Here is a 14,181-nt window from a genome sequence, read left to right as displayed (position 1 = left end):
TATTAATATAATATACAAGTTTCACTTTTTAAATGGAATTAGTGAAATAAATCAACTTTTTGATGTTATTCTAATTATAAGACCAGCATCTGTACATTATATCTACAATTAAACCCGCCGGAGTGACTGTGTAACACACCACTTCTGAAATACACACGCATTTGGCGGGTGTTAATGTCAAGCCCTGATTATAAATGAAATTAAATTAAATGAAAAATAGTCCATGTGAATTGTTTTATACTCACTGAGCAATCGGGTCTAGAGGACTCTGAAATTCATTGATTGTATCTGTGGAACTGAACATTCAAATACACACTGTTATGAGAAACCGCGTCATGGTCAACATTATCATCATTAAGTCAGCGAACAGATGTGCAGAATCACCTTGAGTCCAGCGCAGGAGGACGGTACCATCGGGGACTGAGAGAGACACAAGCAGACAGAGAAAGAGCCGTGAGCCGGTGTGTGTACACACACAACTGTTAAACACTGATATCTGCGCGTTCATTACCTCTTCGTGGGCTCACCCTCAGTCGGTAAGGGATCAAATGGAACATCTGAGCTGAAAAATAAACCATTTCACACAGATTTCACACTCCGCTCAGAAACATGTGCAATGTGGTGTGTTGAAAAGTGTGCGCTATGATCAACTCACTATTAATAAAGCAAATCGATGATGAGAATGTGTGAATATTTGGGTGGTTTTCATGACATCTTAAACATTGTAAAAAATGGTGTGCGCTCTCTCTACTGTTCAGATATTCATTGAATAACCACTTAAATGTTGGCCACACTAATCTGTGCCTTACGGTATTTCATAGTTTTTCATTATTCAACAGAGCATAAAAAACACTGCCTAGTTATTATACACACAGTTTATTTTAATTATAGGTGCATTAAGAGATGACATGGAATACTTAATATTCAGTACTTAAGTACGTATAACTTAAAGGGATAGAGCTCATCAAATTTTGTAAACAGAAGCTGACTAGATTCAGATTTCAGATTGCGTGTTAAAATGTCAGTGTAAATGATCATAAATAAATAAATCTGTACCTCATCAGATCCACAGTGTGAGTTGTCCGGCTATAACTGTAGTCAGTGCTGGTTCTGAGAGAGGGAATATGACAATGTTCAATACTCAATCAATACTTCAGCCAATGCTTTAATGGTTTGCTGCTTTTATATATAGTTTGGTTATACTTTGTTTTAAGGTGATGTTGTACTTACTCAAATAAGTTCTGAGTAATAATAATGAACTGTACTTACTATAGAGATACGGTTGCTTGTAATTATGCATCATTTACTGTTATTACTATAGTAAGTATTTGTAGTACTAACCCGATCTCACGGCAATTCGTACATATTTTACGAGGTGGCTGATTCGTACGACCTCACTCGTATGAATGTGTACGATTTTTGCTAATTCGTACGTATTTGACGAGTTGCCAAGAGTTGACAAATTCGTCTGAATTCATACGAATGACCTACCTCAAACCCCGCCCCTAAACCTACCCGTCACTGGGGTTTAGACAAAACGTACAAATTCGTATGAATTAGCCACCTCGTAAATTATGTACGAATTGGTCGTGAGATAGCGTTGGTAGTACTGTTACAACGTATAACTGTGGCCTTAAAATAATGTGTTACCTATAGTTTTTGCACTCCTCATTATTTTTGCATTATTAGCAGTGTGTGTTAGCTATATTGCACATGCAGAAAGGTGAGATGAGCAGGAGAATCACCTGCTGCTGTTGTTGAAGGGAATGAGATCGTCTGCCAGCAGGTCCAGACTGTGCTGTGCTTTCTTCGTCTGAGGCAGAGGACTGGAGGAGAAACATCCAGATCATTCAACCACTCCTGCTATAAAACTAGCTCCTTTTCTAGTTTGAAGGATTTTATCCATGTAAATAATGTGTTTGTGCTAATAGGCATCTCAAGTAAAATGATATGATGTTTGGGTATAATAATGGATTTAGTAAGTGAACAGGGTTGACAGCTTTACGGTTTCATTTGACAGAACAAACCTTGTGCTCATGGTTGTGAACTGAAGTGTGTTTATTAAAAAAAGAAAAGCTGGTGTTCCAACAAATATTCATCAAATTTTCAGATTTTACTAAATCATTGTCTCCTAACTAAAAACTCTTAAGAGAAAGTGATAAAAGTGTCACTTAGTAACTTATTTTATTATTAATATTTATGGTATAATTAAAAGAAAAAAATATATAGCTACGTTTTTTATTAGTTACTATTTTTAATGTTTTTGAAAGAAATCTCTTCTACTCATTTATTTGATCAAAAATACAGAATAAACAGTAATATTGGGAAATAAATATTATTACAATTTTAAAATAATGGCTTTCTGTTTTAAAATATAATTAATATCTGTGATCAAAGCTGAATTTATCATCATTACTCCAGTGTCACATGATCCTTCAGAAATCATTCTCATGAGGATTTATTATCAATGTTGGAAACTGTAACCTGTGGTACTTTTTCAGGATTCTTTGATGAATAAAATGTTTAAAAAAGAACAGCATTTATTCAAAATAGAAATCTTTGTAACAATATACACTACCGTTTATTTTTTTGTTTATTTTTTTTAAAAGAAATTAATATATGTATAATAATAATAACATTAATAGTAAAGATCTGTATTGTTAGATTTCTATTTTGAATAAATGCTGTTCTTTTTAAACTTTTTATTCAAAGAATCCTATAAAAAGTATCACAAGTTATTAAAAATATATTATGCAGCACAACTGTTCCAACATTGATAATAAATCATATCAGAGTGATATCTGAAGGATCATGTGACACTGAAAATTGATGAAATTTCAGCTTTGCATCACAGAAATAACTTATATTTTAAAGTATATTAAAACAGAAAGCCATTATATTAAATTGGAATAATATTTCACAATATTACAGTTTTTTTCTGTATTTTTGACCAAATATATGCAGGCAGAAGAGACAAATACAATTCGGTACTGTAATGTTATCTTGTTTTCTTCAAAATGTCCATGTTTGTTACTGTATGTTTTGTGTTTAGAATGTTTATATTAATGTTTATATAGTCAAATTTAGCCTCAGCATTCATGGTTCAAGTAATATTGTACACATATGTATATGAGGCATCAATTTTGCCGAATGACTATAATCTCTGTTGTGCATATTACACTCCTCAGGGGATCTAGATGTGAATAATAATGATAAATGCATACAGTCACTCTCACCTGTTGTCTATGAGCAGATCGTGACTGAGCAGATCCATTTGTCCAGAACTGCAGGAACAACAAACACAGTAATCAGAGTCAGATTCTGACCAGTGGCGTCTCTGAGAGAGCTCTTGTGTCCTCTTGTGGTCTAAAGCAGAACAGCTCGATCTGAAATGCTCTATAAAGTCTCATTGCTACATCATTATAACATGTCCAGCACATATTAGTAGTGAATTACGAGTCCATTCATTTTTTTTCCCCCTCACCATGTTACAGGTTTGACAAATAGCATAAATTATATTTGACTGAAACATTTGTGTTGAAATATTTTATATTCTACCAATGATAAAACTGTGCTAGAAGTTAAGTAGGGCTACTGGTTTGTAGCCTTTGAGCTGTGTTTATCATCTCTATAATATAGTGGTTTTCATTTGGCATAATTAGCATTTCAGGAATGGGAGTGGCATATTTTGATATTTGGGATATGGTCATTTGGGCGACTTTTAGGCTATTTTTGATTGACCATTGGGATAGTTTTGTTACGCAGACCTGGCACAGTTTGCCATACACCATATATATCTCAGAAGATCTATTTTAGAGATAAAACAAATGCATAGGCTGTGTTTCAAACTCTCATGAAAGCAGTCGCACACAGTTGAGCGACAGCCAAGTTCAGGTGGAAAAAAGAATGGCCAGTTCCACGTCCCATACTATATGCACACCTCATATGAAACCACTTTACTGCTGCGTTTTGGATATTATTACAATTCAGAGGCAATAAAGACCTCATTTCTAATCATTCGTTATAGGCCTCTTAAGTGGAATAATGTGACATACATATATTGCCAAAAGTTTTGGGACGCCTGCCTTTACATGCACATGAACTTTAATGCCATCCCATTCTTAATCCATAGGGTTTAATATGGAGTCGGTCCTCCCTTTGCAGCTCTAACAGCTTCAGCTCTTCTGGCTTTCCTCAAGGTTTAGGAGTGTGTTTATGGGGATTCTTCTAGAAGCGCATTTGTGAGGTCAGGCACTGATGTTGGACGAGAAGGCCTGGCTCTCAGTCTCCGCTCTAATTCATCCCAAAGCTGTTCAATCGGGTTGAGGTCAGGACTCTGTGCAGGTCAGTCCAGTTCCTCCACACCAAACTCCTCATCATGTCTTTATGGAGCGACGCTTTGTGCACTGGTCAGTCATGCTGGGACAGGAAGAGGCCGTCCCCAAACTGTTCCCACAAAGCTGGGAGCATGAAATTGTCCAAAATGTCTTGGTGAAGCATTAAGAGTTCCTTTCACTGGAACTAAGGGGCCAACCCCAACCCCTGAACAACAACCCCACACCATAATCCCCCCTCCACCAAACTTTACACTTGGCACAATGCAGTCAGGCAAGTCCCGTTCTCCTGGCAACCGCCAAACCCAGACTCGTCCATGGGATTGTCAGACAGAGAAGCGTGATTGGTCACTCAGAGAACACGTCTCCACTGCTCTAGAGTCCAGTGGCGGCTCACTTTACCCCACTGCATCCCACGCTTTGCATTGCACTTGGTGATGTAAGGCTTGGATGAGCTGCTCGGCCATGGAAACCCATTCCCTGAAGCTCTACACACTGTTCTTGAGCTCATCTGAAGGACACACAAGTTTGGAGGTCTGGAGCTCTTGACTCTGCAGAAAGTTGGCGACTTCTGTGACCCTCAGCATGCGCTGACCCCGCTCTGTGATTTTCACTTGGTGGCTGAGTTGCTGTTGTTCCCAATTGTTTCCACTTTGTTATAACACCACTAACAGTTAAGCGTGGAATATTTATCAGTGAGGAAATGTCCCGAATGGACTTATTGCACAGGTGTCCACCGATCACGGCCCCACGCTTGAGTTCTCTGAGCTCCTGAGAGCGGCCCATTCTCTCACTAATGTGTGTAGAAGCGAACACACACACACACACACACACACACACACTCCTGAGAGCGGCCCATTCTCTCACTAATGTGTGTAGAAGCGTCTTCAGGCCTAGAGCTTGAGTTATTCACCTGTGGCCATGAAGGGATTGAACACCTGAACTCAGTGATTTGGAGGGGCGTCACAATACTTTTAGCAATATAGTGTTCCCAAATCTCCAAAACGCAGCAGTAAAAAGGTTTCATATGTGGTGTGCATACAGCATGGGACGTCCCCTATAAAAACTGGCCATTCTTTTTTAGGATTTTCTCTAAATAATAAATCATATTTCAGATTGTTTTTTGCCAAATCGTCTTCAGAACACTTGTAATAGTAAGCACGAGTCGCATGGGATTGTTTTATGATACCTTTACACCCTTTAGTAAAGTCACCATATATGAACACGCACAAGCCGGGCATTTTATAAATAAATAAACTCTCCTTTTGTTTCTCGAACAAGAAAGAAGGTCATTCGAGCAACACCAGGGTGAGTAAATAATGACTAAACTTTCATTTTTAGTTGAGTACACCTTTCCTCAACAAAAGAAATGGAAAACAATATAAAAGCACAACGAGACTATTGTTTGTAGTATAGCTGTGCAAACTAAAGCACTAGCCTATTTTCCTTGAATAGGTTTGTTCATTTTGTGCGCATGAGCCATACTTGACTAAATAAATATTTCTGAAGCTGCTTATGGACAGTGTGTCTGTATTCATATCCCATATCTGACTGCATTGTCCTATCAAACAGCAATAAATCGGCACGACTGGCACGGAGATTAATGAACGGGATCTTTATATGGCAGGGCTATTGTGTATTAATCGGATGATCTTGTACCTGGTAGACTCTGTGTCGAAGGATATCAGGGAGTCGGACAGCTCAATCAGGCTTGGAGCGCTGCAAAGGGTTAAAAACAAGAAAAGGCATGAGCAGAATGCAGTGCTAGAGGTTTCAGTGTACATAGGCTATATATTTAACATTAGAGTTAAATATGAATATTAATAGAGCAAACCTTTTCTCTGGAGCCGGCTTGGATGCTGGTTTTGTTTCCGTCACTGGTTTCGGATCGGCTGCTGTTTTAGTTGTTGTTGTGGGTTTAGGTTCGACTGGTTTAGGTTCTGATGTGGGTTTAGGATCAGTTGCTGTTTTAGTTTGTGTTGTTGGTTTAGTTTCAAGCACTGGTTTAGTTTCAGTTGCGGTCATAGTTTTTGTGGTAGATTTAGATTCAACTGGTTTAGGATCAGTTGCTGTGGCAGTTTGTGCTGTAGGTTTAGTTTCAACCACTGGTTTAGTTTCAGGTGCTGTTGTAATTTGTGTGGTTGGTTTAGTTTCAACCACTGGTTTAGTCTCAGGTATGGGTTTAGGTTCAGTTACTGTCTTAGTTTGTGCTGCAAGTTTAGTTTCAGCTGCTGTAGTAAGTTGTGTGGTAGGTTTAGTTTCAGCTGCTGGTTTAGTTTCAGTTGTTGTTGGTTTAATTTCAACTGGTTTAGTTTCAGCTGCTGGTTTAGTTTCAGTTGTTGTTGGTTTAATTTCAACTGGTTTAGTTTCAGCTGCTGGTTTAGTTTCAGTTGTTGTTGTTGTTGGTTTAATTTCAACTGGTTTAGTTTCAGCTGCTGGTTTAGTCTCAGTTACTGTCTTAGTCTCAGTTACTGTCTTAGTTTGTGCTGTAGGTTTAGTTTCAGCCACTAGTTTAGTCTCAGTTGTTGTTGTTGTTGGTTTAATTTCAACTGGTCTAGTTTCAGCTGCTGGTTTAGTCTCAGTTACTGTCTTAGTTTGTGCTGCAAGTTTAGTTTCAGCTGCTGGTTTAGTCTCAGTTGTTGTCACTGGTTTAATTTCAACTGGTTTAGTTTCAGGTATGGGTTTAGGTTCAGTTACTGTCTTAGTTTGTGCTGTAGGTTTAGTTTCAGCCACTAGTTTAGTCTCAGTTGTTGTTACTGGTTTAATTTCAACTGGTTTAGTTTCAGTGATGGTTTTATTTAGTGTTGTGGGTTCAGATGCGGTTTTAGGCGGTGTTGTATTTTGCAGCGCTGATGTGGGTTTAGCTTCAGTTGTCTTAGTTTGTGTTGAAGGTTTAGTTTCAGTCACTAGTTTAGCTTCAGGAGCTGTTTTTGTTTCAAGCGCTGGTTTAGGGGCCGGTGTAGCTTTAGGCTCTGTGCTAAGCGTCTTAGGTGCAGATTTAGTGTCTGGTGCTGCTGGCTTGACCTCCTTCACCACTGGTGCAGGAGTGATGCTGGATTTCACACTGTAGATACAGTAACATTGCAATTAAGACAAGAAATAAGAGCCTGAAGTTGTATAACCGACAGATGTTGTGTAGCTTACCTTTGCTTAAGCACAGACTGAACAGATGATGTAGTGTCATCATCATCATCGTCATTATTGATAACAACCCTACAAAAACCAAACACACACGCACAAGGAATGAGGATGAGAGCTATAGTAATAAAATATAGGGGTGGGACACTTGAACTTATTGCTGATTTTTATTAATGGAAACATACACCCGTCAGGCATAACATTATGTCCTATTGTGTTGGTCCCCCTTTTGCTGACCCGTCTCTGATGGACTCCTCTAGACCCCTGAAGGTGTGTGTGGTATCTGGCACCAAGATGTTAGCAGCAGATCCTTTAAGTACTGTAAATTGCGAGGTGGGGCCTCCATGGAATCGGACTTGTTTGTTCAGCTCATCCCACAGATGCTCGATTGGATTGAGATCTGGGGAATTCGGAGGCCAAGTCAACGCCTCAAACTCGTTGTTGTGCTCCTCAAACCATTCCTGAAGCATTTGTGCTTTGTGGCGCCGCATTATCTGCTGAAAGAGCCACAGCCAGCAGGGAATACCGTTTCCATGAAAGCCCAAAGCATCACTGCCTCCGCCGCCACGCCTTCTTCCCATAGTGCACCTGGTGCCATGTGTTCCCCAGGTAAGCCACACACACACACACACCCGGCCATCCACGTGATCATCAGACCAGCACCTTCTTCCATTGCTCCGTGGTCCAGTTCTGATGCTCATGTGCCACTGTTGGTGCTTTGGGCGGGGTCAGGGGTCAGGGGTCAGCATGGGCACTGGTCAGCGGCTGAGCCGCCCCATACACAACAAACTGAGATGCTCTGTGTATTCGGAGCCCTTTCTATCAGAACCAGCATTAACTTCTGGAGCAGTTTGAGCTCCAGTAGCTCGTCTGTTTGATTGGACCACACGGGCATCAATGAGCCTCGGCCGCCCATGAGCCTGTGGCCGGTTCTCGACTAGTCCTTCCTTGAGCACTTTTGATTTTTCCTGCTTCTAACACATCAACTCTGAGGACAAAATGTTCACTTGCTGCCTAATATATCCCACCCACTAACAGGTGATGAAGAGATCATCAGTGATATTCACTTTACTGGTCATAGTGTAATGCCTGATCGGTGTATACACATAATGATAGATGATTAAGCTTAATTTCTGCCATATCATCAGCTGTGCCACTTTACTTTAGTCAGTTTGTCTCGTTTAACCCAGAAATTTCCCAGGTACCTTTTGGCAACAAAGGATGCGCTGGTCTCATCAGGGTTGTCTGGTTTTTCTGTAGATCTGGAAATAGTAGATGTGAACATTGTGCAGTGAGGGATGGGATATGCATTCGTCCTAACATTAGTAGTAATATCTACTTATCCAGACCTAAAGTGCATGGTATTATCATGGTATTTTCCAAAACACAGATTTCAAAAGGCACTTACCCATATTTCTTTGCAGCAGACATTACGTATGAACGCCGATTGGCTGCCGAACTTTTCAGCACACCGAGAGCGGCCTCTGTCCTACACACAGACACACACGACGGAAAGGTTATTTTACGAAGAGGAGCAAGGATTCCTCATCCATTAGTGTGTGTGGTCTCTCACCTCTTGTCCATTTCCTCTGGATCCAGAGTGGGCTCAGAGAGCACCGTCTTTTCACTGCTGGGCCGGATTGTGTGAGGGGCTCTGGGAAATGAAAATATGGAAATAAATGTAATTAAGATGTTCTGAAATGAGCTCAAACGCTTTGTGTGTGTGACACGCTTGAGGCTCACTTACATTTTCTTGTAACTATCAGATGGCTTTTTGGTGAAGCTATTTAATCCGCTAAGGGAGGAGAAACAAATAGCACACTATTAAAATGGATTTACTAGATCAAATCTTATATTGGTGAATAAACTACATCTATATTAATTTATTTTGGTAACACTTTAGTATGGGAAGCACATATTCACTATTAACTATGACTTTTGCCTCAAAAAACTGCTTTTTAATAGTTAGTAAGGTAGTTTTTGTAGCGTTTAAGTTTAGGTATTGGGCAGGTTTAAGGTCATGCAGAATTCGGCATTAATATGTGCTTTATAACAGCCAATATCCTAGTAATATGCATGCTAATAGTGAGAATTGAACCCTAAGCTAAAGTGTTACCGGATTTATTGTATGATGTCCTAAACTCAGTAGAACTAGTATGGTGGTTTCTGACACTGAATGTTTTTTGCTTACGCATATCCATTGGTGGGTGTAGTGGATGTAGTGGATGCAGGCTTGGAATCGGTTTTTCTGAATACCCCTCTGTAAAAGTAAAATGATCACACATGAGGGAAAGCATAACACAGGCAATGTTATCCAAAATCACTTGAATATCCTCATTACCTGATTATATATCCGGATGAAGGTGTTTTTGGTCTGTGAAAATGAAAACGAAATACATTTTTAACATGTAAACAGACAGATTTTAGGGTTTACAGAACATCTATATAATTACAGATGTTCTACAAAGCCATATATCCTAGTATCAGGTATCCCTAATGCTTAAAAAGCACATAACCTTACACTAATAGGGCACTTGTTTGTCTTCTTTCTTCTCATAACAACCAGCTAGACAATCATCAGCCATGCTTCAAAAGCAGACATTCAATAGAAACCCTGCGATCGGTCAACAAAGCCCTGCGGTTGGCAAGAACGTCCTCTCAATATATGTATATATATATATATATCGCCTACAGCTTTGACACAGTAATTCGCCTCATTGTTCTGAGAACTGCACTCTTCTGGTGTGAGTATTACTTCACAGATTGATTCCTCATGGTATCTTGGTGTCAACTAACTCAGGGTTTCTGCAAGATAAACTTAAGACCTTATTAAGAATATGAATGCAACAAGTTTTCTTTATTGGGTTTCGATGGGGAAAATACGCTTAACGTGAAACCTTGTGTTGCATTAATATTCTGTGTTCATCTGCTTTCCTGTACAAAGTATGCAACATCAATAAATATAGAATTTTGTATTTTAATATCACTCTTACTGCATTAATACTGACTACAAACCTGGTGAAAATGACGGGCGGGCAATGGAGGATAGTCTTGTTTTGCCCTCCAGGTGGGCATTCCTATAAGCGTGTGACGTCACGTGAAAACTATGAATATATTCTCTAAATGTAAACGTCTAAGCACACAATGAGTTGTATCAGTGACACTCCAAAGTTTGAACTTCCATCAGATCTCCATTGCCTTTTAATTAATTAAACAAACAAGAAAAATAGCTTAAAAGTGAGAATAGCTCTGCTCCCAAACACTAGAATATGGAAATAACTTTTACTGAACCTTCTGATCACTACAAAAAAAGTGCTTTTTCAGTCGTTCTGTCTTGTTTTCCGGTGCAAATATCTAGAAGATTCTTAAATCAAGATACATTTACTTGAGAAGCAACGTGACATAAGATAAGTAATCTTGTGATCTTGTGAAGGTGATTTTATAAATAAAACAAGAACAAATGTCAATGGGTTCAGAAATTGACAGAGACTTGTTCTAGTTTTAAGGATAAACTCAAACAAGACTTAATTTCTTCATTTTGCATCTCAAGTAAATGTATCTTGATGGATGTTTAGATATTTGTACTGGAAAACTAAATTCCTGAGGAAGATATTCATTTATTTATGAGGTTGAGTAAAAGATGACAGAATTTTCATTTTTGGATGAACTGTCCCTTTCAATCCTACTTTTAATTTATTCATCCAAAAGTTAACAAAGTCCTTGACTTTCAACATTGTACAGTAAATTCCATTTTTATGAAAGGATTCTGCGATTCTGTACCCGTTTTCCACATTGCAGAAATCATAGGGCCCTAATTTAATGCCATGATATTAAATTTAAGATGTTCTGCTCCAATTTAAGACATTTTTAAGGCCTGCAGAAGACTTTTAAAGACCCGCAAAAACCCTGCTAACTGCTAGTGTACCTCAGGGTTCGGTTATGGGCCCGTTCCACTTCTTGAAATACACAACATCGTAACACATCATCGTAACACATCGATTTTTATACTCATCAAGGTCTGCCAGGAGCTTGGGGATAGTGTGTGACCACCAGATAAACGTCATAGATCACACAACTCTAAACTTTAATGCTCTTCTATCAAAATCCTCTAAAAATGATTCAAAACAGCACATTTGTGACCCTGGACCACAAAACCAGTCAACAATTGTTTAAATTGAGATTTATACATCATATAAAGCTGATAAATGCGCTTTCCATTGATGTATGGTCTGTTAGGATAGGACAATATTAGGAAAATCTGAGGGTGCAAAAAAACCGAAATATTGAGAAAAATCTCCTTTAAAGTGGTCCAAATGAAGTCCTTAGCCATCCATATTTCTACTAATAGTGCATTTTTTATATATTTCCGGTAGGAATTGTACTAAATATCTTCATGGAACATGATACCCTAATGATTTTTGGCATAAAAGAAAAATTGATAATTTTGACCCATTCAGTGTATTGTTGGCTATTGCCTCAAATATACCCGTGAGACGCAGGACAGGTGATGAGCTCCAGGCTCACTAATTGAACACATGTAAATGAAGAGTAGCCATGCTTACTTCTCGGTGTCGGATGTGGGCAGTGCCGCATTGACCACGGGTGAGGATTCAGCAGTTGTTTCTTCAAACACACCATTGGCGCGGGTTGCTCGCACCTCAGCGACCCTACAAGGGAGAACCAGTTAGAAGCATTGTCCTGGGAACTTTCTGAGCTTTTAACAAGCGTTGTTATTTCTGTCTCACCATGGTTTCTCCTCGTCCTCTCTCTCTTGATTTGCTTGCTGCTGTCTCTGTATCCAGCTGCCGTCTCCTTTCAGAGCGGTGCGGACCTTTGTGGTCCGTAAGACCGACTGTCTGTCCGCTTCTGAAGTCAACACAAACATACAGAGACATCACAACACTATAAGTTTGAGTTTGAGTATGGCTGAGAGTGGAGTGTGTTAAGCAATGTGTGACATGTGGCACGACAGGATCTGATGCTGTGACGCAGGATATCATTGTTTTGGCTGTGAGAGTGGAATGCCATAAATGAAGAGGCTTATGAAGAAACTCTGGTGGTTTGACTCATGTGAGATCCACCGAAAAGTACCTTTAGACATTGTTAGTGGCGATCAAGTGAAAATCCTTCCTCGGAAGACACCTGGACAAAAGAGAGACAGAAAAAAAAGATGATTTATTGTGATTTTTCAATAAAATGCAACTAAAATGTGGCAGTGTGAAACCCGATGGCTAATCATTAACATATCTTCTGGGCCTGCCCAAAAATAAAATCTTTTTGGCAAGAAGTAGTGGCAGAGATTGGAAGTAGAGATTGATTTTTCATTCACTACATTATATTTAGGCAAAATACCAGAAAATATTTTAAATAAGGATAAATACTTAATAAAAATATTATTAGCAAGCTGTAGGAAAGCAATAACCCGCAAATGGCTGCAGGTTGACCCTCCAACAAAGGATCAATGGCTAGGGATAGTAAAAGAAATATATGGTATGGAGAGACTTACATTTTTATTAAAGCTCAAATCTGAAAAATGTAACAAGCTTTGGGGAAATGGATTATGTATTTAAGCCATTGAGGAAAGTGTGATATTGTATATCAAGATGGTGGAAATATTCTGTGTACTGATATTTTAACATCCATGATAACTCTGTTCTTTGTTTCAATAAAAAAAAGTAAAAGAAATGTAAAGATAAGAATTTTAACATGAAAATTCAGATTTAAGATTAAAATTACCGTTGAAAAGATTTTAAAAACGTCATAACCGTTTTGAATGGTAGTGTGTGTATATTAACAAATATATTGATATCAACTATTATTATTGAATTGGTCACCGCATATTTTGTATATAAAGTAAGCGCACTATTTATTAAACGAAAGGCGAATTGTTGGCAATTTAAACACCAACCACCAAAGCATAAAGAAATTCCCATCGTGGGAGTGTCAATACACAACTTTTCTTCAAAGAAATTCCCACGAGCGGAAAAATTCATTCAGCAAATTCTCCAGGAAACGGACAGATTCACTCACACATTCAACAACAGGGAAATAGTTCAAGTTACACGAGTCAAAGTTCTGGCACGATAGTCCATAAATCATCATTATCTCTGTTTATTTAACCGAGTTATGTGGATATATATCAGTTAGGATCTGTCACACTGAACCATTACGCAAAAGGTTTCTTTTCTAAACCATGTAGAAGAGCCTGTCCATCCAGGCAACACACACACACACACACACACTATCTCTCTCCGACAACCACGACCTCTGAACACCTGATCACATTTACATAACATTTCTTTAACGTTATATCCTGAACGTTAGTTCGATACACCAGATTTCAAAGTCAACCACCCCTAGTGTCCGATAACAGTTTGGTGGGTTTTCCAAACGAACATCCCAGTGTGTCCATAAAGCCAAAGTCTCTCAAACAATCCTTGCCCCAGAGTGACACAGAGCGACCTTCATGAGTCAACACGAGCAAGAGGAAACATGTTTGCGATCGAGCCCGTGTGAAAGCCAGAGACACTTCTTTGACTAAGCCATATGTCCCAGCACAGATGAAGCCAGCAGATATAAGACATCAGATCACTCAGAGTCAGATCACTCTTACCTGAAGAGTACGAGTTGAGCTGCAGTCGGAGAGATGCACTGAGCAGTGCTGGTGATTTCAGCTGACTGACACACACACACACACACACACACACTC

At 39.0% G+C, this 14,181-nt stretch overlaps 1 protein-coding gene across 2 annotated transcripts in view; it reads right to left on the bottom strand.

Moving 5' to 3' along the window:
• The window catches only part of znf185 (zinc finger protein 185 with LIM domain), a 21,321-nt gene extending 7,140 nt beyond the window's left edge, over positions 1 to 14,181 (bottom strand). The window contains exons 1-19 of one of the 2 annotated variants that reach the window (XM_079838835.1): positions 14,086 to 14,181; positions 12,564 to 12,614; positions 12,218 to 12,338; positions 12,035 to 12,139; positions 9,814 to 9,846; positions 9,664 to 9,732; positions 9,220 to 9,267; positions 9,046 to 9,126; positions 8,881 to 8,961; positions 8,678 to 8,734; positions 7,479 to 7,547; positions 6,169 to 7,398; positions 5,994 to 6,053; positions 3,237 to 3,284; positions 1,746 to 1,826; positions 1,057 to 1,110; positions 512 to 562; positions 385 to 420; positions 246 to 296 (exon numbers count right to left, since the gene is read on the bottom strand). In XM_079838835.1, the coding sequence (XP_079694961.1) occupies positions 246 to 296; positions 385 to 420; positions 512 to 562; positions 1,057 to 1,110; positions 1,746 to 1,826; positions 3,237 to 3,284; positions 5,994 to 6,053; positions 6,169 to 7,398; positions 7,479 to 7,547; positions 8,678 to 8,734; positions 8,881 to 8,961; positions 9,046 to 9,126; positions 9,220 to 9,267; positions 9,664 to 9,732; positions 9,814 to 9,846; positions 12,035 to 12,139; positions 12,218 to 12,338; positions 12,564 to 12,573 (2,285 nt within the window). In that variant the 5' untranslated portion in view covers positions 12,574 to 12,614; positions 14,086 to 14,181. The remainder of the gene's footprint in view (positions 1 to 245; positions 297 to 384; positions 421 to 511; positions 563 to 1,056; positions 1,111 to 1,745; positions 1,827 to 3,236; positions 3,285 to 5,993; positions 6,054 to 6,168; positions 7,399 to 7,478; positions 7,548 to 8,677; positions 8,735 to 8,880; positions 8,962 to 9,045; positions 9,127 to 9,219; positions 9,268 to 9,663; positions 9,733 to 9,813; positions 9,847 to 12,034; positions 12,140 to 12,217; positions 12,339 to 12,563; positions 12,615 to 14,085) is intronic. The other variant, XM_079838836.1, reaches the window with a different exon arrangement.

This window comes from Gobio gobio (genome assembly GCF_949357685.1).
Source record: "Gobio gobio genome assembly, chromosome: 16".
In the NCBI taxonomy this organism is placed as follows: Eukaryota; Metazoa; Chordata; class Actinopteri; order Cypriniformes; family Gobionidae; genus Gobio; species Gobio gobio.
The sequence above is the reverse complement of the archived record's forward strand: the minus strand, read 5'-3'. Positions and strand labels throughout refer to the sequence as shown.